We start from the raw sequence: 26,878 nt of genomic DNA on the forward strand, positions 1-26,878 counted from the left end.
AGGGGCTGTCTGGCAGAGAGAGAGAGAGAGAGACCTAATCATCCCTTTAATAATCAGAAAAAAAAAATCTGTATTTTAAATTGTTATTGTTTTTGTTGTTGCTAATGGTGGTGTTTTTTCCTTTCATTACAGGTTAAGAAATCTCTTAGGCCTTATCCTTTTCTGACAGTTTTAGGGATTTAAAAACATCCTAAGAACCCTAATTTGTGCTGCAAATAATAATTTCAAACTCATTTGATACTGACCTATGACAACCTGTGACATGACATGACATTTATTAATCTCATGGATGTAACAGTAAAACTCTTCAACTGACAGATAAAGCTGCAATGCAAGTAAAACTATTTCACAAATGCTTATAGGTCATTAAAATCATTACAAAACACTAATACATTATTTAAGGATTTGGTAACACTGTAAAATAATGTCTAATTTGTTAACATTAGTATATGCAATGGTAACACTTTATAATAATTGCACTCATTAGCAAAGCATTAGTAAATAGTTCATGATTATAAAGCCTTTTCCCTTAATAATAGTCATTATTAAGCAGTAATACATCTATAAATAAATTGTTCTTGGTTCAAAAGCACATATATTACAAAGGAGATTAAAGTCTCAGTTGTCTTATAAAATAAATAAATAAACACAACCCAGTTTGATTCAGAATTCAGAAATATTTATTTCAAGATGCAATAAAAGGAAACTGTACACTTGAATAGCTTTTATGCAGGAATGAAGGATTAGCATCACCTCCTCTTGTAAGATGGTTTGAGGAATATATCTTCGAGATTGTACCGCCGCTCCCTATATGCATAGTATGCAGTCTTCGTAGGGCACCAACTCCCAGAGGGGGCACCATCCCAGTTGCTCAAAAAAAAACAAAAAAAACATGCGCCATTCTCCCATCCGCGCTCGCGACCGCTCACACCTCATGTTTGCGGCTGAATGTTCGTAATTGATGGATGGACATCTATGCCTGGGTATAGGACATCAGCAATCCGGCACAGAGAAAAGAAAACTAAAGAAAATAAAACAGGCATAAAGTTGTCTTGACATTGGACTTTCTAGAGTCTCAAATTTAGGGCCGGTCTCTAAAGTTACATGTGATATTGTTATACACTTTTTCTAACGTCAGTAGCATTTGAAGAGAATGACTTACAGTCATAAAAACAACTGTAATTGTTCATCTAGGTGACAGCTATAATGCACAATTAAATTGAATGTTTGATATTTATTACAACAAACTGTAAGTCATATGTAAATTATGCTACTTTTTCACATGGGCTCAAATGCAAATTTGAAGCTCAATAGCATTTGAGAAGAAAGACTTGCAGTCATAAAACAATTGTAATGTGTTCATATAGGTGTCAGCTACAATGCACAGCTTATACATTTTTTATAAATATTAAAATAAAGTGTTAATAAAGTTATATATATTGTTCTGTGTATGTGATTTCAAAGTCTAGATTGGTCGGATTAACCTTTTAACTGCCGCATCCCTTAAAACTTGATTGTCAGAGGGTTACTGTAAATGCTTATGCCCGCTGGGCACAGTTATCCTGATGCCACCGGGGTGGCGTTGCACTGATGGCTTGAGCCCGACATCGCTGCTTGCAGCTATATTTAGGGCCCGAGCCAATGGGCGCAGGGCCCTATTGTTCCCCTAAGGATTATTCTTATTATTTTTATTTTTTTTTTAACCTTCCGGGGGTTTTTGGGGGCCTTAACATACTCAAAAACTCTTGAAAATTGGCACACACATTGGAACCTGCGGCCATCAGGTCGCCGCAGAGACTGGAACCCAGGCGTGGCATAGGAGCTCTATAGCGCCCCCTGGAACACCGTTAGAAAATCCTGAACCATAGCTCACACATACTTACATGTATTTATATGAAACTCAGTACACGTATAGATCTCACTGAGCCGAACAACTTTCACACTCTATGTCATAGGCTCCGCCCAACAGGAAGTCAGCTATTCAAGGCTGTTTAATAAAAGCATGCTCTGGAATTTGAAATACTCCTCTGAGGTTTTCCACCCGTTCGCCACAAAACTTGGTGAACATGATCTCAAGACATTGAAGATGAAAAATTGCGAGGGGATTTTTGATATCTCGAACGGTTCGCCCGTGGTGAGGCGTTGAAATTAGGGCACAAAATTTGAAACAGGAAGTGCCTAATAACATCTGCGTACATTTCCTGAGTTTCATCAAACTTCATCGGTTTGTTTATTGTAATATGTTACTCGCATATATGTAACTATAAGGTGTCAAAGTTACAGCGCCACCAACTGGCAGCAGGAAGTGTGTCATTTTCAAAATTCTTTTAATTCAGCGTCTTATTTTTACTCGATTTGCTTCAAACTTCATCAGAATAATGACAAAATACAGCTGATGTAAATCTGTTGTGGGTATACTGATATCTAATATAGTGTTGCCATGGCAACGTGTCAAACTTGAATATTCTGTTATGGTGATTTTGAGGCAGACAACAAGCTCAGATTTACATTAAACTCAGAACACATATCCGTATTAATGATATCTAGACAATGGCATAAGCTTTTAAAAGGACGTGATAGAGGCACTCTATAGCGCCACCTTTTGTCAAAAGTGGGGGGGTTAGTTTTAGCTACAGACACCAAACTTGGTACATAAATTGTTCTTATCAAGACGGACAATTTTCTAATTCACAGTCATAAGCTACGACCAACAGGAAGTCAGCTATTTTGATTTGAATATGTATTTTTGGCAAATTCGGCTGTGAATTAATGCATACTCCTCACAGGGGAAGTGCACTATACACACCAAACGTTGTCTACATGTTGAAAAAACATTGAGGAACTTAAATTGCGAATGGATTTTGGATAGCTTGAACGGTTTTGCCGTGGTGATTTTTTGAAATAACAGTAAAAAGGGAAACATTAATTGTCTGGTATTTTTAAATTGCAGCTTCCAAACATTTCAAAACCATTTTTCATTTAGAGAACATGCGATTCTGAGGAAATATGCATAGTTTCACAACTTTACAACACTGTAAGATTAAAATAAAATTATAAAACTGTCAGACATCTGATCTCACTCTCTGGCATTGTCTCTGTGTGAGGGAAAGGGGGGGGGGGTGCTTGAGGACCTGCCTGACAGAGAGAGAGAGAGATAGGGAGAGAGAGAGAGAGTTAACATCTCTTTAATCACCAGAAAAAAAAACTGTAATTGTGTGTTGTTGATTTTTTTCATCATTACAGCTTAAGAAATCTCTCTATCATTTTCTATCATTTTTAGGGACGAAAAAAACCTAGTACAATTTGTAATCTTGCTGATTTAACAGTAAAACAGTTCAGCTCACAGATAAAGACTAAGCTGTAATGCATATTTTACAAATGCTTATAGATCAATAAAATTGTTAAAAATGCTTTTTCACAAAGTACATAATAATAAGGCACGTTGATATTCTGATGACATTTTTTTCCAAGTACATTTTACCAATTTCAAATCACATCAATCTTAATAAATACTATAGATCTGGTATTTCATGATTTATGAATGATATATATAATTGTCCTCGAAGGCTGGAAGTGAAATACTCATATTCAGGAGTGCTGAATTTTTAGGCATGTCTTCTTGTCATGCATTGGTCATTGAGCTCATTGTAGCGATGCTTCAGGTGTTGAAATAGATTTGTTATAGATTATACAGGTTCACTGTTTGAAGAGTGTATACAGTATGTGTATGTGGTGCAGACGCAGTAGCGAGAGCATGTTATTGTTACGCAAAAACACATTGAAATAATGTGCGAGCATGAATCTCTCCGCTTGCATGCACATTTCCTTTACTTTGACAAAAAACGCGTCCTCTGATACATGCTGCTTTTGCTCGGAGAGCGTGCGCGCACTTAAAACTCGTTTCCTCTGCTCAAACTGTGTCCTGTGCACTCACAACTCTCTCTATGCTCATGCGCTAGATATTCATTCTTTTCACACCTTTCTACTTCTAACCTTTTCTGTTCACATCTTTTACCATGTGCAGTGTGAATGCTCTGATCCATTAACATGGGCTCTGAAAAAAATATGCATTACAGATAGAGCTTGTGAACCTGGCCTTGCATAGGTATATGCACAGTCTGTCCTGTTCTCCTGCTCCATTTAGGAACGCTTCATTCGGACTGGTTCAGATAGCAACACCAAACTTGCAGTGTGTAATACCTATCATGGCCACCACCAGATGGAGCTATAGGATTACTTTTAAATAATTGTTTTAGAAACGTCTATAAAGCATTTAAATCATTTATAAAAATCTTTCAAAGTAAAACAATATGTTTTTTTAAAAGCTAATGAATTTTACTGGTAATATAGTTTTATATAATAATTTCAGAAATGTTTATAGATCAATAAAAGTATTTTTAAAAATGGTTATAGATCATGAAAAGTGCGAATAAGCTCTCTTTGGTTTACATAAGTTAATGCATTAACTAACATGAACTAACAATGAACAATCTATTTTTCAGATAATTTATTAATCTTTTTTATGTTAGTTATTCCTATCATTAAAAATATTATTATTTATGTTTTTTCACAGTACATAAACTAATTTTAAAATAAAAATGTAATAAAAAAAATATTATTAATAATGTATTAAAATATTTTAACTAAGCTTTAATTAACATTTATATAAACACTTATATTGAAAGAGACTGAAATTGAAGTAATTTTTACTTTTAAAAACCACTTGTAAGACACAGTTAACAAATGCAGTGAGCAGATGAAAGGACAGAACAACAAAGATATATAGTGCCCCCTATTGGCAACAGGAAGTGTCATATTTTACACTGCGACAAACTACTCCTAGAAATTTTTTGACATTAATGTCTTTTTCGTGGTCAGTCTATCTTGAGTTTTTGTTAAGGGTCGTGTCCATGGCGCCATGACAAAATTGATGTCTCGCCATAGGAAGAGAAGTTGTTGTAACTCAGGCATAAAATATTCGATCTTCCCCAAACTTCAAATGTTTGATAAGAGTCTTGGCCTGAACACATCTGAAGGAAAATATTCCATTATAATGATAGCGCCACCTGCTGGCAAAAAGAAGATTGGCACATATAAATGACTTTGACATATTCCACTTATATTTACGACTTTAAATGCATATTTCTCGCCGTTCGCTTTTTTTACTAAAGCCGCTTGCTGGCGGTGAGCCCGGGTGCGAGGGCCCGATCATCGCTGCTTGCAGCTTTAATTATTATTATTCTTCTTCTCTAAGATGAATCGCATTTTTGAGGGCCTAAACATGCTCGAAAAGTCATGAAACTTTGCACACACCTCAGAACTGGCGAAAATTTACGTCTGATATGGGTTTCAGAAGTGGGTGTGGCAAAATGGCTCAACAGCGCCACCTATACACGTTCAACGGTGTGCGCCTCGAGCTACGTTTCATGTACATGTATGAAAATCGGTATACACATGTAACTCTCCAATACCTACAAAAAAGTCTCTTGGAGCAAAATCCGAAACCCAACAGGAAGTCGGTTATTTCTAATATTATGAGCAAATTTTGTGTCATTTTTGTCATTTCCATGCGTTGTATTTTAACGAACTCCTCCTAGAGATTAATTCAGATCAACACCAAATTTGGTATGCCTAATCTAAAGGCCTTTGCGATGTTAAATTGCGAAGCTTTTGAGTTTTCGTTGAAGGGCCTGTGTGTGGCGGCCTGGCGAATTTCGATGATTCGCCATGAAACAGGAAGTTGCTATAACTCAGACATACAATGACCAATCTGCCCCAAACTTCACATGTTTGATGAGACTCCTGTCCTGAACAGTTTGACATGACCATATTCAGTTATAGTCATAGCGCCACCTATTGGCAACAGGAAGTGACATATTTTACGCTGCGACAAACTACTCCTAGAAATTTTTGACATCAATGTCTTTTTTGTCGTCAGTCTAATCTAAAGGCCTGTACGATGTTAAATTGAGAAGATCTTGAGTTTTCGTTAAAGGGCGTGTCCATGGCGCCATGTCAAAGTTCGATGTCTCGCCATGGGAGTAGAAGTTGTTGTAACTCAGTCATAAAATATCAGATCTTGCCCAAACTTCAAATGTTTGATAAGAGTACTGACCTGAACACATCTGGAGGCTAATATTCCATTGGGTGTGGCAAAATGGCTCGATAGCGCCACCTATAAATTTTGAATGGAGTGCGCCTCGAGCTACATGTCATATACATGTACGAAAATCGGTAAACATATGTAACACACCAATAGCTACAAAAAAGTCTCTTGGTACGAAACCCGAATCCCAACAGGAAGTCGGTTATTTTTAATTTTCCCTGCAAAATTGGTGTTGTTTTTGTCATTTTCAGGGGTTGTATTTTAACGAACTCCTCCTAGAGATTTATTCAGATCAACACCAAACTTGGTCAGTGTAATCTAAAGCCCTTTGCCATGTTAAATTGCGAAGGAATTGAGGTTTCGTTAAAGGGCGTGTCCATGGCGGCCTGACAAATTTCGATGATTCGCCATGAAAAATGATGGTGCTATAACTCACACATACAATGTCCAATCCGCCCCAAACTTCACATTTTTGATAAGACTCTACACCTGAACAGATCTACATGCCAATATTCAGTTATAGTCATAGCGCCACCTATTGGCAACTGGAAGTGACATATTTTACACTGTGACAAACTACTCCTAGAAATTTTATGACATCAATGTCTTTTTTGTGGTCAGTCTAATCTAAAGACCTGTGTGATGTTCAGTTGTGAAGATCTTGAGTTTTTGTTAAAAGGCATGTCCATGTCGCCATGACGAAGTTCGATGTCTCGCCATGGGAATAAAAGATGTTATTACTCAGGCATAAAATGTCCGATCTTGCCCAAACTTCACATGTGTGATAAGGGTCCTGGCTTGAACACATCTGAAGGCCAATATTCCATTATAACGATAGCGCCACCTGCTGGCAACAGGAAGATTGGCACACATATGGAATAAACTTTGATATATTGCACTTATATTTATGAGTTTAAATGCATATTTCTCAACGTTCACCTTTTTACTAAAGCCACACGATGGCGGTGAGCCCGGGTGCGAGGGCCCGTTCATCGCTGCTTGCAGCTTTAATTATTATTATTCTTCTTCTTCTTCTTCTCCCGAATGAATCGCATTTTTGAGGGCTTTAACATGCTCAAAAAGTCATGAAACTTTGCACACTCGTCAAACCTGGTGAAAATTTTCGTCTGATATAGGATTCAGAAGAGGGTGTGGCAAAATGGCTCGACAGCGCCACCTATACCAAGAAAATCAACAGCCTTCCAGCTATGTTTCACGTACATGCACGAAAATTGGCACACATATGTAACACACCAATACCTACAAAAAAGACTCTTGGAGCGAAATTCTAAACCCAACAGGAAGTCGGTTATTTTTAATATTATGAGCATATTTTGTGTAATTTTGGTCATTTCCATGTGTTGTATTTTAACGAACTCCTCCTAGAGAGTTCTTCAAATCAACACCAAATTTGGTATGCCTAATCTAAAGGCCTTTGCGATATTAAATTGCGAAAATCCTGACTTTTCGTTGAAGGGCGTGTCCGTGGCGGCCTGGCGAATTTCGATGATTCGCCATGAAAAATGAAGTTGCTATAACTCACACATACAATGACCAATCTGCCCCAAACTTCACATGTTTGATGAGACTCCGAACCTGAACAGATTGACATGCCCATATTCAGTTATAGTCATAGCGCCACCTATTGGCAACAGGAAGTGACATATTTTACGCTGCGACGAACTACTCCTAGAAATTTTATGACATCAATGTCTTTTTTGTGGTCAGTCTAATCTAAAGGCCTGTGCGATGTTCAGTTGTGAAGATCTTGAGTTTTCGTTGAAAGGCTTGTTCATGGCGCCGCGACGAAGTTCGATGTCTCGCCATGCGAATAAAAGATGTTATAACTCAGGCATAAGATGTCCGATCTTCCCCAAACTTCACATGTGTGATAAGAGTCCTGGCCTGAACAGATCTTCAGGCCAATATTCCACCGGGTGTGGCAGAATGGCTCTATAGCGCCACCTATACACTTTCAACGGAGTGCGCCTCGAGCTATGTTTCACGTACATGTACAAAAATTGGTACACACATGTAACACTCCAATACCTACAAAAAAGTCTCTTGGTACGAAATCCGGATCCCAACAGGAAGTCGGTTATTTTGAATTTTCCCTTCAAAATTTCTGTTGTTTTTGCCATTTTCAGGGGTTGTACTTTAACGAACTCCTCCTAGACATTTATTCAGATCAACACCAAACTTGGTCAGTGTAATCTAAAGCCCTTTGCGATAATAAATTGCGAAGGACTTGAGGTTTCGTTAAAGGGCGGGTCCATGGCGGCCTGACAAATTTCGATGTTTCGCCATGAAAAAGGAAGTTGCTGTAACTCAGACATACAATGTCCAATCTGCCCCAAACTTCACATGTTGGATAAGACTCTTGACCTGAACAGATCTACATGCCAATATTCAGTTATAGTCATAGCGCCACCTATTGGCAACAGGAAGTTACATATTTTACACTGCGACAAACTACTCCTTGAAATTTTATGACATCAATGTCTTTTTTGTGGTCAGTCTAATCTAAAGACCTGTGTGATGTTTAGTTGTGAAGATCTTGAGTTTTTGTTAAAAGGTGTGTCCATGGCGCCGTGATGAAGTTCAATGTCTCGCCATGGGAATAAAAGATGTTATAACTCAGGCATAAAATGTCCGATCTTGCCCAAACTTCACTTGTGTGATAAGGGTCCTGGCCTGGACAGATCTGAAGGCCAATATTCCATCGAGTGTGGCAAAATGGCTCAATAGCGCCACCTATACACTTTCAACGGAGTGCGTATACACTTTAAACGGAGTGCGCCTCGAGCTGTGTTTCACGTACATGTACAAAAATTGGTACACACATGTAACACTCCAATACCTACAAAAAAGTCTCTTGGTACGAAATCCGAATCCCAACAGGAAGTCGGTTATTTAGAATTTTCTCTGCAATATTGGCATTGTTTTTGCCATTTTCAGGGGTTGTACTTTAACGAACTCCTCCTAGAGATTTATTCAGATCAACACCAAACCTGGTCAGTGTAATCTTAAGCCCTTTGCGATGTTAAATTGCAAAGATCTTTAGATTTCGTTAAAGGGCGTGTCCATGGTGGCCTGACAAATTTCGATGTTTCGCCATGAAAAAGGAAGTTGCTGTAACTCAGACATACAATGTCCAATCTGCCCCAAACTTCACATGTTAGATAAAACTTCTGCCCTTAACAGATCTACATGCCCACATTCAGTTATAGTCATAGCGCCACCTATTGGCAACAGGAAGTGACATGTTTTACGCTGCAACAAACTACTCCTATAATTTTTTTGAGATTAACATATATTTTGTGGTCAGTCTAATCTAAAGGCCTGTGCAATGTTAACTTTTGGAGATCTTGAGTTTTTGTTAAAGGCCGTTTCCATGGCGCCATGACAAAATTTGATGTCTTGCCACAGCAAGAGAAGTTGTTGTAACTCAAGCATAAAATGTTCAATCTTCCCCAAACTTCACATGTTCGATAAGAGTCCTGGCCTGAACACATCTGAAGGCCAATATTCCATTATAATGATAGCGCCACCTGCTGGCAACGGTAAGATTGGCACATATATGGGATATACTTTGATATATTCCACTTATATTTAGGACATTAAATGCATATTTCTCAACGTTCACCTTTTTACTAAAGCAACACGATGGCGGTGAGCCCGGGTGCGAGGGCCCGTTCATCGCTGCTTGCAGCTTTAATTGTATTTATTTTGGCGTTAAACTGCAGCTAGCTCTCTGAAAACCTAAAATATATATTTATATGGTTATTTATTTATATAAATCACAATCTATGTGATTTTATAACCACACTAAGCCACGTTGCAATTCTGGTTTTATCTTGATTCTTCATGCAGCCATAATTGAGTTCTTCTCTTAGTTTTAAGAGCTGTTATATATTGGCACAAGCTCCTCCATGTACTTGTAAATCTGTTCACAGGCTCCAGCGTCCCTGATTTTGTTGTTTGACGGCTGCACAAGCACGTCTGTTCTTCTCCGCCTGTTGTTTTTCGTGGGGAATCTGCGCGCGTGGAGACCCTCTGCTCAGGTGGCTGAAGCTCTGAGGCGGAGGCAGGACTCTCTGTTCTGTGTTTTACTGGACAGCTCCTCTCAGCTGCACCGTAAACTGCCCCTGCTGCTGTCCCATCCAGACGAGGAGGTGAAGTCACAGGTGGCCAGACTCCTCACATAAGCTCTTACAGAACATTTTTTACCAAATATACCCGTTCTTCATTGTGTAGAAGCTTGTTTACCTAGAGCTCTGCACTAACAACCTACTGTAGCTTCAAACCCTTGCTGGAACAGTGTTGAGATCTACAGGTAATGGATGAGAAATGACTCCCTCAGGCATTTGGAGTGATTTTTGTTCCTATACTAGACATTTGTGAACACCACAGACCTCGTTCGAGAACCTTTGAGGACATCTTCACTGCCTAACATTTTCTTGTCCAAGTGAGTGCAGGTATTTTTTCTGACCACACTAAGTGCTTTGGATATCCAGACTAGTGGTGGAAAGGACTCTTGTAACATCTCAGCATGTCTAGAAATCTTAATGCCTTGAAAAATAAGTGTTACTTCAGTGCTGCATAATGCAAGTGAAGTTTACTACTAAAAAACGTTATTCAGGTTACGCTGATGTAGTAATGACCCAGGAACCTTATTTTTACAGAATGTGTGCATTGATTGTACTGTGACTGTTTTCTTATGCTTGATGATGATATCGACAGGGCCAGCGAGCGATGCATTATTTAAGAGATATTGTTTTATAAGGCAATTATAATACAGTGGTTAATATTTGCTATGATTTCTTTTAGGAATGCTTTTTGGCTTTTATATCAGGTCTGTGGAAGTTCTTTAAAATAAATATTAACATTTTTAATAACCTTTGTTTATTTAATTTGTCTCATTTGTTATAAGTGACTTAATGCTGCGTTTTTAGCTTTATTTTGCACCATAGCATAAAGTATGAAGCATTCTGAAAACAGAAACAGGAGTGCCTTATTGTACCTTTTTTTTTTTTTAGAGATTTGTTTATTTGGGGTTTGTTTTGTAAGTCCAGTTCGCTCACATATTTACCGAGAACTGTCTGTCATTCGAGACTGTGGAATGACAGAGAAGAGCATGTGCTGAAATGACACTGAATCTAGAGCCGCGAAGAAGAAAACTCGACTCAGAAAAGCAAGGTAAACAATAATACAAACAAGTAACGCCATTGTATGTAAACTGAAGAACTAAAAAGAATCCACTGGCCTGAATTGTCAACAGTGCAGTGCGTTATTTTATTAAAACAGACCATTACACCGTTGTTTCAATTACTTCGGACTTTTGATATGCAACAATGGATGTCACATGATCATAAATTCTCGTGACATGAATGGCTGTCTGTTGTTTTTCACATTAATGGATTTGAACGTGTATTATAATTTATCCTGGATGTAAATGAATCCGGATCAAATTTACATGATGCATATTTTTCAGTCACACATTAGTAACTACTAATAAACCAATGTGTATGTATCTAATACACCATAACCAGTTTGAGATATTTATAATTTAATGCAATTTATTGCATGTAAGAAATAGAAATAGTTGAACCATGTTCATTAATGTTTTATTTACAATAAACTTTTTTTTTTTTTTACATTTAATTAATGTTAACATGTTTTTTTTTTGTCAATATTAACAGATATATGCTGCCGATTCTAAGGAATTCAAATAAATATATTTAGAAAATATGATAATTTAAATAAAACCAAACAGTTTTTAATGCTTAATAATAACCATGATTTCATCAGATTGTCCAGCGGTTCTCTAGGTTTCATCAGGCTGGTTCATGCTGTGACAGGGTTTGTGTAGCTCACGTTCACTCAGAAGTCGGCGATGCTCACACTCACTCCTGTTTCCTGCAAACAAGCGGCTCCTACACACCGAAACACCCGCAGAGAAGTGAGACCCCATGCACCTTTCATTAAATCAAGGGTGGTTTTTTTGTGCTTGTTTTCTAACATGATGCTACTAACCCTTTTATTGTCTTTACTTCAAACTTCTTTACAGAATGCAGCTTCGGTGAAGAAATATGAGATAAGGACCCATGCAAGACCAGCATAAGTGCTGAAAATGAAATAGAGGCCCAAAAAATCACAAATAATTATAAGGTAAATGTGCACTGGACACATATGTCCAGTTTTATTTTGCATATTGCTGATGTTGATGCTGATGTTGCTCTATTCTATTTATTTAGGTTTGGATTCAGGAAGTGCAAGATTCATGTGACAAAGCGTCTCTTTCAGGACAGGTCGGACACTGTGGGTTCATCGTTCACTTGTGGCAACGTTCTCTATATGTTTCTCTTCGGCTGGTGGATCTCTGGATTATGTTTTTGTTGGACTCCTAATGCTCTTCACAGTTTTTGGCATCCCGTGTGGTAAGAATTTGTCTAAATAAGTACTGATACATTGTAGTATCTCTCTGGATTGCTAATGTGCCACTGTTTTATTTCAGTGAAACTCTGTTGGAGGTTGTCCTGCTATTTTCTATGGCCATTTGGAAAACTCCTCTACTACTACTATAAATACACAGTGGATGGGATCATTGTGTTTGTTGTTAGTATACTCAACATCAATCTACAAATATTTAATACTGATATTCAGAAATATGTTGTCAGTTTTATACCACATCCACAACAATGTTAAAAAGTTTGGGGTCGGTAAGATTTGGTAATGTTTTTGAACTAAATCTAATTTATTTAATCTAAAATATAGTAAAAACTGAGAAATATTTTTGCTATTTAGATAACCATTTCCGTTTTTATATTTTTAAAATGTAATTTATTCCCCAGCAACATTACTCCAGTCTTCAGCCTCACATGATCCATCAGAAATCATTTTAATATAATGATTTGATGCTCAAAAATGATCAATTATTGTTGACCTTTTACATCACGCCGTTGCTCCGAGGTCATCACCAGGGGAATAAGGGCCTGCAGGAGATCGTGAAGGCGGCTCTCACTGGAACCCTCCTCTTCATACCAGTATGAGATCTGTTACACCACAGAGGATCCTAAATCTGCCAAATGTGCAATGCATGACCGTGATATTTGTGTGTGTGTGGCTCTCAGGGGATCTGTGTGATAATCACGGGGTTCAGGCACAGGAGCAGAGGTTTAACAGTCGCTCTGCAGGGGTCCGCTCCTCTCTGCTCTTCATATCAACAGGAGGTAAGATGTCATGTGACACGAGGTGACAAAAATTAGCTTGATATTACACTTCTCTCCTGCTCTAGTAATTAAAGACGATGTGAAATGACACTGTGACACATTTAACTTAAATTATGTGACATCACTTTAAGTGAAACTGTAAATTAGGAATAATATAGGGTGGGAATTGATTTTATATATAATATAATATAATATAATATTAAAGAAGTATAATCCAAATTAAAGAAGACCACCAGTGTCAGCAAAAATGACTGTTTTCAAGCAGGTTTTGGTGGCAAACATTGATTGGAAAAACTCTCTAAATATTTAAATGGTATATGAGGAAGCAAAAAGAAGCATTACATTTTGATGAAAATCAAATCCCTGTAGAATTTTGTGAACAATGTGACAGTCTATTAAGATCAACAATATTTATAGTTGATTACATTAATATATTAACTTGTATAATAATAATTTATTTACTAAATTAGATCCATTTGCATAATTTTATGTATTGATGAAGATTATTCATATTTTATTATAGAAGGTAAATATAGTTGATTTTGATGTCATTTTGCACAATTCCTGGTACAAATAAATTGTGAATACATTATTTCATGAAACTTCTTACCAAAAACACACAGATGCATAAGTTTATTAATACTCACAAAAATTCATTTTAATTTAGCACGGTCTTAAAAAAATGCCTGATCGATTACCAAAAGATTGCATTCTTGCATTACAGTCGTACATAAACGTTACAAGCATATTAGTATGATCATGTGACTGAAGACTGGAGTAATAACTGCTGAAAATTCAGCTTTACCATCACATGAATAAATTATGATGTGATTTACATTATGAAACATTGTTTACCTTTTTGAGATTAACATTAGACTAACTTGTGTCTTAGACTATTAATATTCATGAACATTTTCATTTGTTGCTGTTACCAGTTTGTTTGTTAATGTCTATATTAAAATATGACTGAGTAAATAACTGTTTTAAAAGTATTTTTGAGCTATAACTGTTTTAACAAGACTTAATTATTTAGTTTTTTTCTGGTTGAATTATATCATATATTTATACATGAAATTTAAGATAAATCTCTGGTCAATCTCTGAGGGAAAAACATACAATATAAAAAACTATAAATGCACAAACAAAAAAAATGTTTCTCATTGCTTTATCAACTTATACATGGCTAAAAAAAATGTATTTCACATTTTATTAGTCAAATCAATTATTTTTCATCATAATCTGAAAAGTAAATCAAAGAACACTATGCTCAATCTTAATTTTAAAAAAAAATTCAAAGGTCAAGGCTGAACATTGTCTTACAAAATGTAATGTAATAGGCTACACTGTATTTAATTGTTACAAAAATGTAGCTGTTTACAAACATTATTCATAACATTGGTTTCATTTTATTAACAGTCTTAGCATTTATTAAGATTTAAGACAGCATCATCTAATTCAATTTGTGGCCAACAGCATACAACAACACAACACAAATAAACAGATCAGGGGCCTGTTCCATAAAACAAGTTTGTTAAACAGCCCCTTGATGCAGTGTTGGGTTCTCGGCTCTTGATAACCCCACAAGTATATATCAACTCTATGAATATGTAAAGAACGCTTTCCATTTTGTCTTCAGATTGTGAAACTCTGTGCGGAACTGAGGGTTGACCGCAGCGTAGATGATTGGGTTGGTGAGGGATGTCATGCAGACCAAAGACACTGTTAAAACCTCCAGCTCCCGAAAAACCTCCACCTGAAATACATTAAATACAGATGCCAAGACATCATAAACATCATAAACCATTAGACTTGGCAATATGATCAACACACTGAACGCAAGCAAATAATAAATAAAAACACTAGGTTATGTAATTAATAATCAGTATTTTTTGATAAAATCTTTTTTTTAATTAATTTATATAAATTTTAAAACAAGATACATTTACTTGATATGCAAGACACTGAGAATTAAATATATCACCCATAATTAAGTTTAATTTTTCCAGTTTTAAGTATTAGTTAACAAAGTCTTATTTTAATCACGTTTTATTAATAATTCATTATTTTATTTGTTATTTCATTATTTATTTATTTTGTGGTGTGAATGGTAGATGTTAAAGAGCTAATCTGGTTGAACGAGGCATAGAAACAGTTTTCTCTGACGATAAATTGATACAAATCAGTAAAAACTTTGCTTGAAACTTACTGTTAGATTGTCGTTTTGGTGAAAGAAGTGATTTAAAACCACTGTCGCAATCAGCGGGATCCAAAATATGAGGAAGGTGAAGATGATGTATCCGGAGCGCTTGGCCAGTTTGCTCTCCTTCTTGGCGTTCCCTCGTTCTCTTTGGGCGAGAGATGGCATCATACAGACGGCACCTGCCACCTCCTCCTCCCTCTCCTCCTGTGGAGCAGCTGTGGCTTCACCGGTCGATGCTGGAGACGTTTCTGCAGCCGTTTCTTGAGGAACGCTTTGCTTATCAGCACATTGATCTCCATTCCCTGATGCTGGAGAAGTTTCTTCAGTAGTATCTTGTGAAGGGCTTGACTTAACAGTACCATATTCTTCACTAGCTGGAGGAGGAAAAGTTTCTAAAGTATGATCTAGTTGGTCAGCATCTTCTCCTTTTACTGATGACTGAGAACGTTCTGCAGGAACATCGTGCTGGACGTTTGGTACCACACCACCCTCCTCGTCTTCTTCATTAGTTAATGAAGAACTTTCTTCAGAAGTAGGTTGGTGGTCGTTTGGCTCCACAAGAACTTCTTGAACCTGTGGTGCTTCGTTGGAAAGTTCATCTATAAAGGTGACTTTGGTTTCTCTGGGTATTTCATTGGCAAGATCTGGTTTGTTTATATCCAAGGACTCCTTCCCAAATGATGTGGTAAGTTCCTCAGATGTTGGAGGCAAATCCAGTGGATTCTCTTCATGTGACTCATTTTGATTCGGTTTAAAATTGTCACTATCGAAGGTTTGTTGTTTTTCTGCATCATTTTTTATATCAGCCTTTTCTTCTTTGTTGTGCTCTGTATCATCTTTCTTCTTATTTGGTGGTGGAAGCGACCCCTTATCAAAGATTTTCCGACCGTGCGCTCTGACTATAAAGAAAATACGGCCGTAGAATCCAATGATGAGCGTCAAACAAACGCACCAGGTGGGAGTCAAAATGTAAACTCCAAACGTGTCATACGAGTCTAACGTGTCCACGCGCAAACCTCTGCATCTGACGTACACCGGCGAGTCTTTCGCGAAAACCACGCACATTACCGATGTGGAGACGGGAAGCAGCCATGTCAACGCTATCCACGCCGTTATCCGTTTTCTGCGCTCGGCATTTTTAAACGGATGTGCAATGGCTTGATATCGCTCGGCGCTGATGCACGCCAGCGTGAGCAACTGCACGCAACAGATGAGAGAAAACGACGCGATCTGCGCGCTGCAGAACAGATCGCCGAGGTCTCGCGCGTCGCGAGCGCTCAAAACGACACTGAGAAGCAATGGACAATCAACAGCGCATCGCAAGAGGTCAATAACGGCCAGATTCACCAGGAGAGCGTTGTTGGACGTCTGGAGCGACTTCTGGTGGTGCACGGCCCACGCCACGAACAAGTTTGCGAGAAATCCAACGTGCAAAGTGACCAGCAAAACCAGACAATTGGCAGCTACAAACGCAACTTCTAGAGTGTCTTGCCATGTGCTGTTCACTTGTCCCCAAACATTGGTGAAATTACTTCTCATCTCCAGTTTTGATTTCCAGGAATAAAGTCGCACCTTTCACTCCATCTCTGCTCTTCTGCTTCTTGAGAGCCTGAAGTAATAAACTCCTTTATTCTCTCCCTCATCATCACTATGGTTCTCCATTTGTTTGCGTTTTTCAATTAACACCCTGCAGGGCTCATGGTCACCGGGGATGCTTTTTCTTTTTTAGGCAATTTACTCGTAGTTCTTCAGACAGTGACAAAGCCAATTACAGAACAAGGGCTGATTATAATGATTTTTTCCCCTTTATTTCTGCCAGATATTTATTTATTTATTTAATCAAAAGCTCAAATTCTAATTTACATTTTAAAAATATATTTATTTTATTTCGAATAATAGAATGTCATAATTAGAACTGATCTTTGATTAAAGATGCAGTTTGTCCTCTTGTTGTCATAGCGATCAGTAATCTTATTTTGAGGAGATTAATTTGGCAAAGGTTTTACTCTAAATCTGGGATTAAGATGCGCTCTTTTGATTTTGTCAGGTTACTGCTCTGCATTCATAGTAATTATATATAATTTTGGCTGTTTAATGGTTTGAATTTATTTAGATTTGTAACATTTGATTTTGTAACTGTTTAAATGATAGATTAAAAATAACAGAAAAATTGTGTGTTAAACAAAAATATTACAAGTTACAAAAATAATGTATTATGAAAGATAATTATATATTTCATGATTGAAAGCTGAATTTTCAGTTTCAGTCTTCAGTGTCACATGATCAAATCACGCCAAGAAATATTTCTTCTTATTTGAAAACACCTAATGTTTTTTGTGGAAGTCGTGGGAATTTGATGAATGAGATGTTCAAAAGAGCAATTTATTTGAAATAAAAAAAATGTGTAACATTATAAATGGTCCTCTTTGATCAATTTAATGTGTGCTTGCTGAATAGAAGAATACACATACCTCAGTTGAGACCGGATTAATCCTGCTTCGGCTCTTCTGTGTTGAGCACATCATTAGAGCTCCACCAGTGTGATGACGAGGGATGTATCGCCCGCAGGACAGACTCTTGAAACTGACAAACATAATTCAGAGAAAGATTGTAGCATTTCATTGTGCACTAGGCCTAATATATCATCCTGTAAACAAGCATGAGGGAATACACTCTGTCACAGTAAACACAGCAGTTTGTTAGGAAGGAAGTAGATGATGGGATTGTAGATGGGGCTGGTCTTTGGTCACTCTGAAATCTAAAACTGGTCAGAAATTGAGATTATTCAGCACTTTATTATATTTTACAAATAGTGTTTTAATCATTTGTATTAGTAGAGATAATATAATCATAGCAGCCAAATAATATCAAAATATAGCCTTAACATAAGTCATTTATTTAATGTTGTTTTAAATATATATATTAATGTTATATTTTAGTATTTTAAGTATTAAACGCTTAATATTGTTATTTCATACCTGAAACTTTGTTGTATTAAATACTTGAATAAAAAATTACTCACACATTTTGAAAATGATATTTAAACTTCATAAATATTATAAATATGCAATATTTTTTGTATTATATATATATATATATATATATATATATATATATATATATATATATAATATTACATAACATAATTTTAAAATATATATTTAGAATAGTTTTTAATACAAAGTTTCTAAATGTTGAAATTTTTTTAATGTATTTATATACTCTTTAGTATTAAACAATAGATTTTTTAACATTACATAAATAATTAAGCATTTCTCACGCATTTTAAATAAAAACCTTAATATAAAAATTAAGTATTAAACTAAAACTATATAAAACTATATAAATATTATAAAGATTTTATATAAACATTATAAATGTTTAATTTCAGTTACAATTATTAAATACCATCTATTTTTCACACACATTTTGAATGGTTCTTTACATTTTTACATAATTTATATATAAATTAAATACAATTAAATAATAAATAAATGATAAATAAATTATATATTCAAAATAATATTTAATACCATATTCAAAATATATAATAATGAATTGCAATAAATGTAGCATTAAACATTTTATATGAATATGATAAATATTTAATATTAATATTATTCACACCTTTTAAATGGTTCTTCTTTCCACATGAATATAGCTGCCAGCACTATATACCACTATTTCATAGTGGGTCCTTTGAAAGGAAAAAAACATATTTGGACACATCATATAACATAAAACAAATAAAATAACCATGATTCCTCTAAATCAGTACTCACCAAAATGGTTCACAGCAAAATTTAAAAAAAAAGTATTGTGTTCATAAACATGAGCATAAAGAATGCTGTAGTCCACATGTGGAAATATGGTATTGCACTGTCATGACTGTTGTAGTGATGGTCTCCATGGCTGAAGAGCTGATCAGACAGCTAAAACCTGCTTTATGCTGCTTTATACCAGCAGACAGTAATCTGAAGCATCTGCTCAACTGTTAAAAGGCCAATTGTCAAATTACTCTTTACTGGCTAATTAATCATCTTATCAAAGCAGCCTGCTGGGATTTTGTTCGAAGATAATCATATATGGTTATGAAATGTTGTATACAAAAATAAATAAATCACAAAACAATCAGCAATTTGATTCAATTTATAATAAATATCCCCAATAAAATACACTTCAAATAAGGATTAACACATAAAGCCATTTGAACAATGTCAAATAAATGACAACTTGTCACAGAAGTCCTTCCTTAAGTACCAAAAAAAGCTAGGCAGACAAAAAAACAACAGTAGTGCGTTCTCAATTTCAACAAAGCAAAATCCACCCAATACTGGCGTCTTCAAAACATGATGCAAATGTTTATATATAAGTCAAAAATGTATATTTACCATGCAAGCAGAAATGCCCTACAGGTAATAAATGAAACTTAAGTACAATACTCTCATTCCCTGTAAGAGACACAAGAAACTCTCGTATATGTTCAGCTATAATATTGATTTCTAAAGTTACACAATGAAAACGTACAGCAGGGACCAAAAATCTGAAACCACAATGATAATTTGAGATTCAAAATCAAAGTAACACCAATTTACAATTTTGAATACATTAAATAACAGTTAACAAATAAAATACTTGATGTCAAATTCGCATATATTTTGAAGTTCAACTTTTCACTCTATTTTTATAAAGTATAGAATTTGTAATAAAAAGAACAGCAGTTTAAAAGATTGAGGATCGAAAATATTTTTTTATGTTTCTATAAGTCAACAAAACAAAACAAATCACTAGTGGTTTCAAACTTTTGAAGCCAGCTTTACATTATTATCATCACACATCGCTAAACACAGTATGTAAGGCTTTTAAAATATTAAACACTGATTTTTTTTAATGATCATTTCAAAATGAATATATCGTCCATCTGCCTTCCTGAGAGTTTCCCTTTGGTTCTAATAAAAGTTGTTCTTTATTAGCTTCTTGAAACCCGGTTCAGCTCAAAATCAACTTTTAACCCTTTCACATGTACAATCACTTTCTTGAGTGTCAAGTATTCTAAGATTTATGAAGGCCAGTGATGAAATAAAGGCTACGAACTACAAAAATAAAATCTCTCCTACACTACGAGGCACATTAAAACACCACGATGTTCCTTAAGCACTCTCTCGTCCATGCAGTGTTTTACATGGTATCAAAAACAAGGTATCACAGCACAGGAGTTATATATGAAGTGACTCACACACATGTGTCTTTAAAACTAGAGCTGAATCTGACTCAAGTGATGTAACATGCAACTGTCCTGTGTCTCGTGTGGCCTCTCTACTCAGGTTTGGGGGTTGTGCTGTGGCTCTGGAAGGGGATGTTAATGGCTCCGGTGCTGGTCTGCTCGGGCCAGATGGGAGACTCGTGCTGCAGGGGCGTGCGTCTGGGGTAGAAGGTGTGCTGGAGGTCATAGTTCAGCAGACAGCTGAGGGACGCCATGTAGATGTCGGCGAAGCGGGAGAGACGGCGCGTGAAGTAGGTCGGGTTGTGGTATGTGCGGAAAAGACTACCAAACTGGATGTTGAAGATGTCTTTGGTACGTAACCTGTTGGAAAAAAAATGTTTTAATAACTGATTACAAAACGTGACACTTTTCGGCCATTTCAACTCAATTTGAATAAAAGACAATAACTCAAAACACCTAGGTTCATCTAAAACGATAACATTTTCTCTATTCCATCAATATAGCATACTGTATACATTGGTTAGAAAAATGTCAATGTCAAATTTCTCTATAATGAACCCAAATGTTTGTGTCTGTTAAGGTTATAGTAGTTAAAGGGATAGCTGAAAATTCCCAAAAATGAAAATTCTGTAATTAATTACTTAATAAATACAGTCTATATTTATTGTTTTCTTTGTGCACAAAAATAATTCTGTCAGTTTCATGATATTGAACCACTGATGTCACATGGACTATTTCACCGATGTCCTTACTACATTTCTTGAACGTGTCAGTTAGTGTCTATGTAGGGTCAGAAAGCTCTCCGATTTCATCAAAAATATCTTAATTTGTTATAATCTTGTTCCAAAGATGAACAAAGATCTTGCATGTTTGGAACGACATTAGCGTAAGTAATAAATGATATATTTTTGACTGAGCTATCCCTTTTACTAAAGCTAAAACTAATACCATCAAAATTTTTACTTGAAATAAAATTTACTATTTTAATCTAAACTTATTTCAGCTAGGGCAACATTTCTTATTTTCATTTAGTCTAACTTGATATATATATAAAAAAAAATTAAATCTGAAATAAAAATGTATAAATACTATACAGACATATTCTTAAAAAAACACATGAGTATATAATAGTATCTCAATTTAATTAAAAACGTACTGGTCTGTTTGTAGAATATATATATATATATATATTAAATCACCTTAATAAAATATATATTAAGGATAATATTATAAGTTATAATATATAATATTATTATCTAAATGATAGTAGATGATTTTAAGGATTACCTCATCTCCTCCCTTTCATTGATCCACTGCTGAATCACCGTTTGTGACTCAGGGTCCTGGTGCACCTGCAACATAACGAAAAATACAGCTTCATAACCAGCCCATATGAAGAGGACATATGGACATGATATGACATATAATACAGTTCTTTTCAGTTGGGTGACCTCATTCAAGTAAAAAATGAAACACTTTATATTGGTATCTTACGCAATATTAGAGATTTATTTTAATTTATTGGTCAATACTGGATATTTGCATGTTAATGTTTGCTTTTTTACATTTAGATTACCTTTATGGACTAATGCTCAAATAGTAGCACATTTGAAATAGTTTTTGGTAAGTTGGTTTTGTTATTTAAAGGTTGGTCTGACCTGCATTTGTTCCAGCAGTCCGGTCAGGGCCTGCAGCCAGGTCATGGTGTGGACGTACTCCTCAGTATTCATGATTTTGATCTCTTTACGCAGCTCAGGAATGATAGCTCCCGTTCTCCAACCGTGTTTCAGGGTCAGGTCCTACACCCATCATCACATTTTCATCACATCAGGTTTGCATAATCTATTCATCGTCTTAAATAAATATCAGTACAAGGCACGTTGAGACATGTTTAATTCTGACATGCACATGACATTAATAGGACAGAACTACTAATACTCTGCATATCCCAGAATCCAAAAAGGATAAATCCAGAATAAAGCAATAAAACTTTTGATTAGAAAAACTTCAACACTAATATAAAAAGAATTGGTAAGACATAGTTCAATGTAGTTAAAAATGGATTGTGTTTCCTTGTATCAATGTGTACCGTATTATCAAAACAAAAGCAGAAGGTTTGTGTACACGCAGAAAATGACAAGAATATGCTCCTTACGGCCAGGTCGCTGTAAATGTGATCTCCGAAGTACAAAACCTTTGACCCCCTCCAGCCTGTAAGCCGCAAAAACTCATACAGGTTTCCCTGGCAAACAGAGAAAGTGAACAGATCAGATTCCAGCGTCTTCGCTGAACAGAAACAGTTCGCAGCTGAACACCAGGGAATTAAATATTACCTGTTTATAGATCTGCCCTTTCTCAAGGTGGTGAATCCTGTCCCATAACAACACGCCTTTATCAGTAACTCGTCTGAATGGTCTTCAGAAACCGGAAAAACACACACAAATACATCGAGTTTTTCGATTTAAAAAAGGTTGGCATGCCTAAATACTTCCTCAAAGGTCATTTGTCATGAGGCTGTAATTATGTCAGAATGCCATTGATTCAGGAGCGATTCAGCGCAGCCAGGTTTAGCTGAAGCGCTTTCTCTGGGTTTAAGGAACTTACTTCCTCTTGTCATTGAAAAAGCCTGGCTTGTCGGCCTGCACTATGACCACATCGAACAGCTCCCGCCAGTCTTTACCAACTATGTAGTTCATGCCTCGATCTCTGAATAAAGGAATTACCAAGACATTTTATTTGAAACATGGATTTCATATGAGCAGTGTGTAGAAGTTCTTAGTAAGGTGTCTCTCGTGTCATGTAATATGCATTTTTCCTGTGCATTGATGTTTATTTTGACTTTTGAATTTAGCATCTTGTTTGCACTTACACAAAATCAAAAGGGCTGTTCGTGATCAAAAAACATCTTCTTTCCGTTCCTAGATAGCTTCCGTAAAACAGCATGTGTCTGCTCCCCGTAACAGATGTACTTCTCTGCAGAAAGGAAGAAAACAAGGGGTTACAAGAATATTGAAACGGTGTGATTCAATAATTACAATCATTTTATCATATTAAATTAAATAATAATGATAGTAGTTGATCATAATCTAGATTTAATATAAATATAATTTTACATAAATGGTACATTATATATTACATATTACAGAGTAAATAGTTTTAAATTGTAATAATAATAATAATTATAATAATAATATGTAAATGTATTAATAATACAACATCATACTTTATTATTAAAAATAAAATAGATTAAGCATAAATGCAATTATTTGTATTATTATAGAGCTGCAGATCCATATTATAAAAATTTTATATGGTTCGTTTCAGTGCATAGTTATTGTTTATTAATCGCAAAAAATAATATTAATACAAATAATTCTATAATTAGACTCAATATACACGAAATTGAAATAGAAAATATATATTATTTAATTAATGCATATCAATATAATATTACACTTTATATTGTATATTACAGTATACTATTATTATTTTATTTTTTGTATATTAATCAATTGTTAATTTTCTATACTTACAACACATTTATTATCATTAATATGTGATTCCCGTGGACTATGTCATGTTAAACTTTGACTTGTTCAGATCTCTCAAGCAGACATATTTCTATAATGAAGTCTTCATGCAGGCCCAGGTAAGAACTCTTAGAAAAAAGAAAAGAAACTTACCGATATCAGCTTCTATCAACTCGATACATAATCCCGTCTGACGTGGACGTTCCTATGGGCCTCCTGGGAATGGGAGAACAGACCAGATGCAGAATATCATATATGAGCCAGTCTCAATGTTCTGCACTGAGACCGCACACAGAGCCCTGACGCACTGCCAGAAAGCTCTCAGTCACATGCCCTTTGAGACTTGTTAATTCATAATTAGACGGGCAGGGACTGAACGTAGAGAAGTAATGGTGTGTGTCTTTTATTTAATTACACTGATCTTGAAGACCCAATAAAAAGACATTAGACCATCTGTAAGCCTGCTTTTCTCCAGCACGTGGCACAGATGGTGCATCCAAAAGGTTCCTCTAAAATCAGGCTGTTCATTTTCATGTTGTTCACTCCGAACTTAAATAGCAACCTTCAGGAGCCATATTTATCCAAATGTGTGCTCAAGAGATCCTGTGCTTTCTGATATCAGCGTTTCCTAAATACGACCGCACACAGTTTCCTTCGAAACTAATATCGGTGAAGGAAATCTTGATTTCTGATTCTTGAGTCCTGCTCTGATACACGACACGTTTTGAGGAACAGCTGTTACCTTGACGTCTTTATAAAGATGAAGCAGGCTCGTAGTCAATGTTGTGCTTCATGAAGTAGTCATTAACGCATGACAGCAGCGTCATTTCTGGCAGGGAGAAGATATCCATGAACTGCTTCATGGTGTGACCGTGAGAGCTCTGTATGGAGAGATTGAAAGAGCGGTGTTAAAGGAGCACATATTCACTGCTGTACTTCTGTGTGAGCTGTGCTTGCTACATTGCTATTATTTTTCCCGCTAAATCTCGACGCATTTCAGCACAAACAAAACTTTTGACAAGCAAAAGAGCCCAAGCTTACAGACCTTGCCATAGTAGTCACTCATGATCTCGAGGGGTACGTGGGAGCCTTCATACATCGCAATGACCTCCTTTTCTGGCACAGGATTAAAGACCCCTACAGAAACATTCAAATAAGTGAATCTATTCTGAGATTAAAGGGATAGTCCATCCAAAAAAATTCTGTCATTATTTAAACACCCTTATGTGGTTCCAAACCTGTAAGACCTTAGTTTATTTTGAGAACACAAATTAAGATATTTTTCCGAGAGCTTTCTGACCTTACACAGACAGCAAAGCAACTATCACATTCAAGGCCCAGAAAGATGGTAAGGACATCATTAAAATAGTTCTTGTGACATCAGTGGTCCAACAATAATGTTATGAAACTACGAGAATACGTTTTGTGCACAACGAAACCATGAAAGTATTCTCAATAACTTAATAAAATTACGGTTGAACCACTGATGTCACATGGACTATTTTAACGATGTCCTTACAACGTTTCTGGGCCTTGAACATGTCAGATGCATTGCTGTCTATGGAGGGTCAGAAAGCTCTCGGATTTCATCAAAAATATCTTAATTTGTGTCCCAAAGATGAACGAAAGGTCTGGCGGGTTTGGAACGACACGACGGTGAGTAATCAATGAGATCATTTTTATTTTCCGATTAACTATCCCTTTAATAATAATGTATAAAAATCATAGTAGATGCACTCTACCTGTACACTGTACCCAGCTGGATATAATGAAAGGCATCGATCTTCATCAGTAAGGCCTAGTAACCAGATGAGATCGACAGGTTAGCCAGGATACCTATAAAATCTTCATCTACAGTAGATCAGGACTGGACACGTACCTTTTGAACATCATAGTGCAGACCACGAATCACAAAATCCGGTATATAATCATATTGCCTTAGTCCTTCTGGATACTGTTATGTGGACACAAAGAAAACATGAATTTGTGTTCAAGTGTTTAATTTCTGTGCCGCTTAGTAATACTTACAAAATGTAACAATATTATATATACATAAATGAAGTCTTGGGCCACTCACCCTGTGCTCGTTGATGAGGATGTCCCGGGCGATGTTGAATATTTGTGTGTGAAGGTGACTGGAGTAGAATGCAAGTGTGTAATCATAGTCGAAGCCATAGATCTCAATGTCCTGCAGACTCATCTGATTATTAGCAAAGATGGTGTCTGGGTTCACAAAGTTCTTTGATATCACAGGAATTAAATCTGTCGTGGACATAAAAAACAAAGGTGTTAATAAATAATTGACACTTTAAATTCACATTTTTATTATGCTTGCCAAGTTTTAATAAATAACTTAAAAATGAACTAAAATGATTACTGATTAACCTGCAATGCGACGTTAAATATGAAAAGTAAATCTTTGTATGTGAATATTCTCATGTAATGGCCTGTATTATTGTATCCTAGAACAAAATCTAGTTAAAATATTTTTATTCATTAAGTTAGTGAAAATAAATAAAAAATTAAGCTGTAAAAAATGCACTTAGATAATTTAATATTTACAATTAAAGAACTTAAACGATAATT

At 35.8% G+C, this 26,878-nt stretch overlaps 1 protein-coding gene, 1 long non-coding RNA gene and 1 pseudogene across 2 annotated transcripts; 1 reads left to right on the forward strand and 2 right to left on the reverse strand.

Moving 5' to 3' along the window:
- The first annotated feature begins 9,747 nt into the window (after positions 1 to 9,747).
- LOC113043119 (uncharacterized) lies at positions 9,748 to 20,990 on the forward strand. Its single transcript, XR_003275668.1, has 9 exons — positions 9,748 to 10,961; positions 11,146 to 11,305; positions 11,918 to 12,068; positions 12,177 to 12,277; positions 12,364 to 12,546; positions 12,624 to 12,724; positions 12,961 to 13,152; positions 13,240 to 13,338; positions 20,863 to 20,990. It is a non-coding gene; the product is annotated as an uncharacterized LOC113043119 (long non-coding RNA).
- Positions 14,374 to 17,574, reverse strand: LOC113043117 (uncharacterized). The gene is made up of 2 exons (XM_026202302.1): positions 15,545 to 17,574; positions 14,374 to 15,091 (listed from the first exon to the last, which is right to left on the reverse strand). Exons 1-2 carry the CDS (start codon positions 17,075 to 17,077, stop codon positions 14,936 to 14,938), a joined length of 1,689 nt encoding a protein of 562 aa, XP_026058087.1. The 5' UTR covers positions 17,078 to 17,574; the 3' UTR covers positions 14,374 to 14,935.
- Positions 19,673 to 26,800, reverse strand: LOC113043118 (5'-nucleotidase domain-containing protein 3-like; annotated as a pseudogene).
- Positions 26,801 to 26,878: the final 78 nt, after the last annotated feature.

This window comes from Carassius auratus, chromosome 25 (genome assembly GCF_003368295.1).
Source record: "Carassius auratus strain Wakin chromosome 25, ASM336829v1, whole genome shotgun sequence".
NCBI classification, from domain to species: domain Eukaryota; kingdom Metazoa; phylum Chordata; class Actinopteri; order Cypriniformes; family Cyprinidae; genus Carassius; species Carassius auratus.

Excerpts from the sequence above, each read along its gene's own strand:
- LOC113043117 (XM_026202302.1), bottom strand. The coding sequence starts at position 17,077 with ATGAGAAGTAATTTCACCAATGTTTGGGGACAAGTGAACAGCACATGG. Across the intron at positions 15,092-15,544 it reads ACCAAAACGACAATCTAACA|GTGGAGGTTTTTCGGGAGCT; the intron begins GTAAGTTTCAAG and ends AATGTATTTCAG.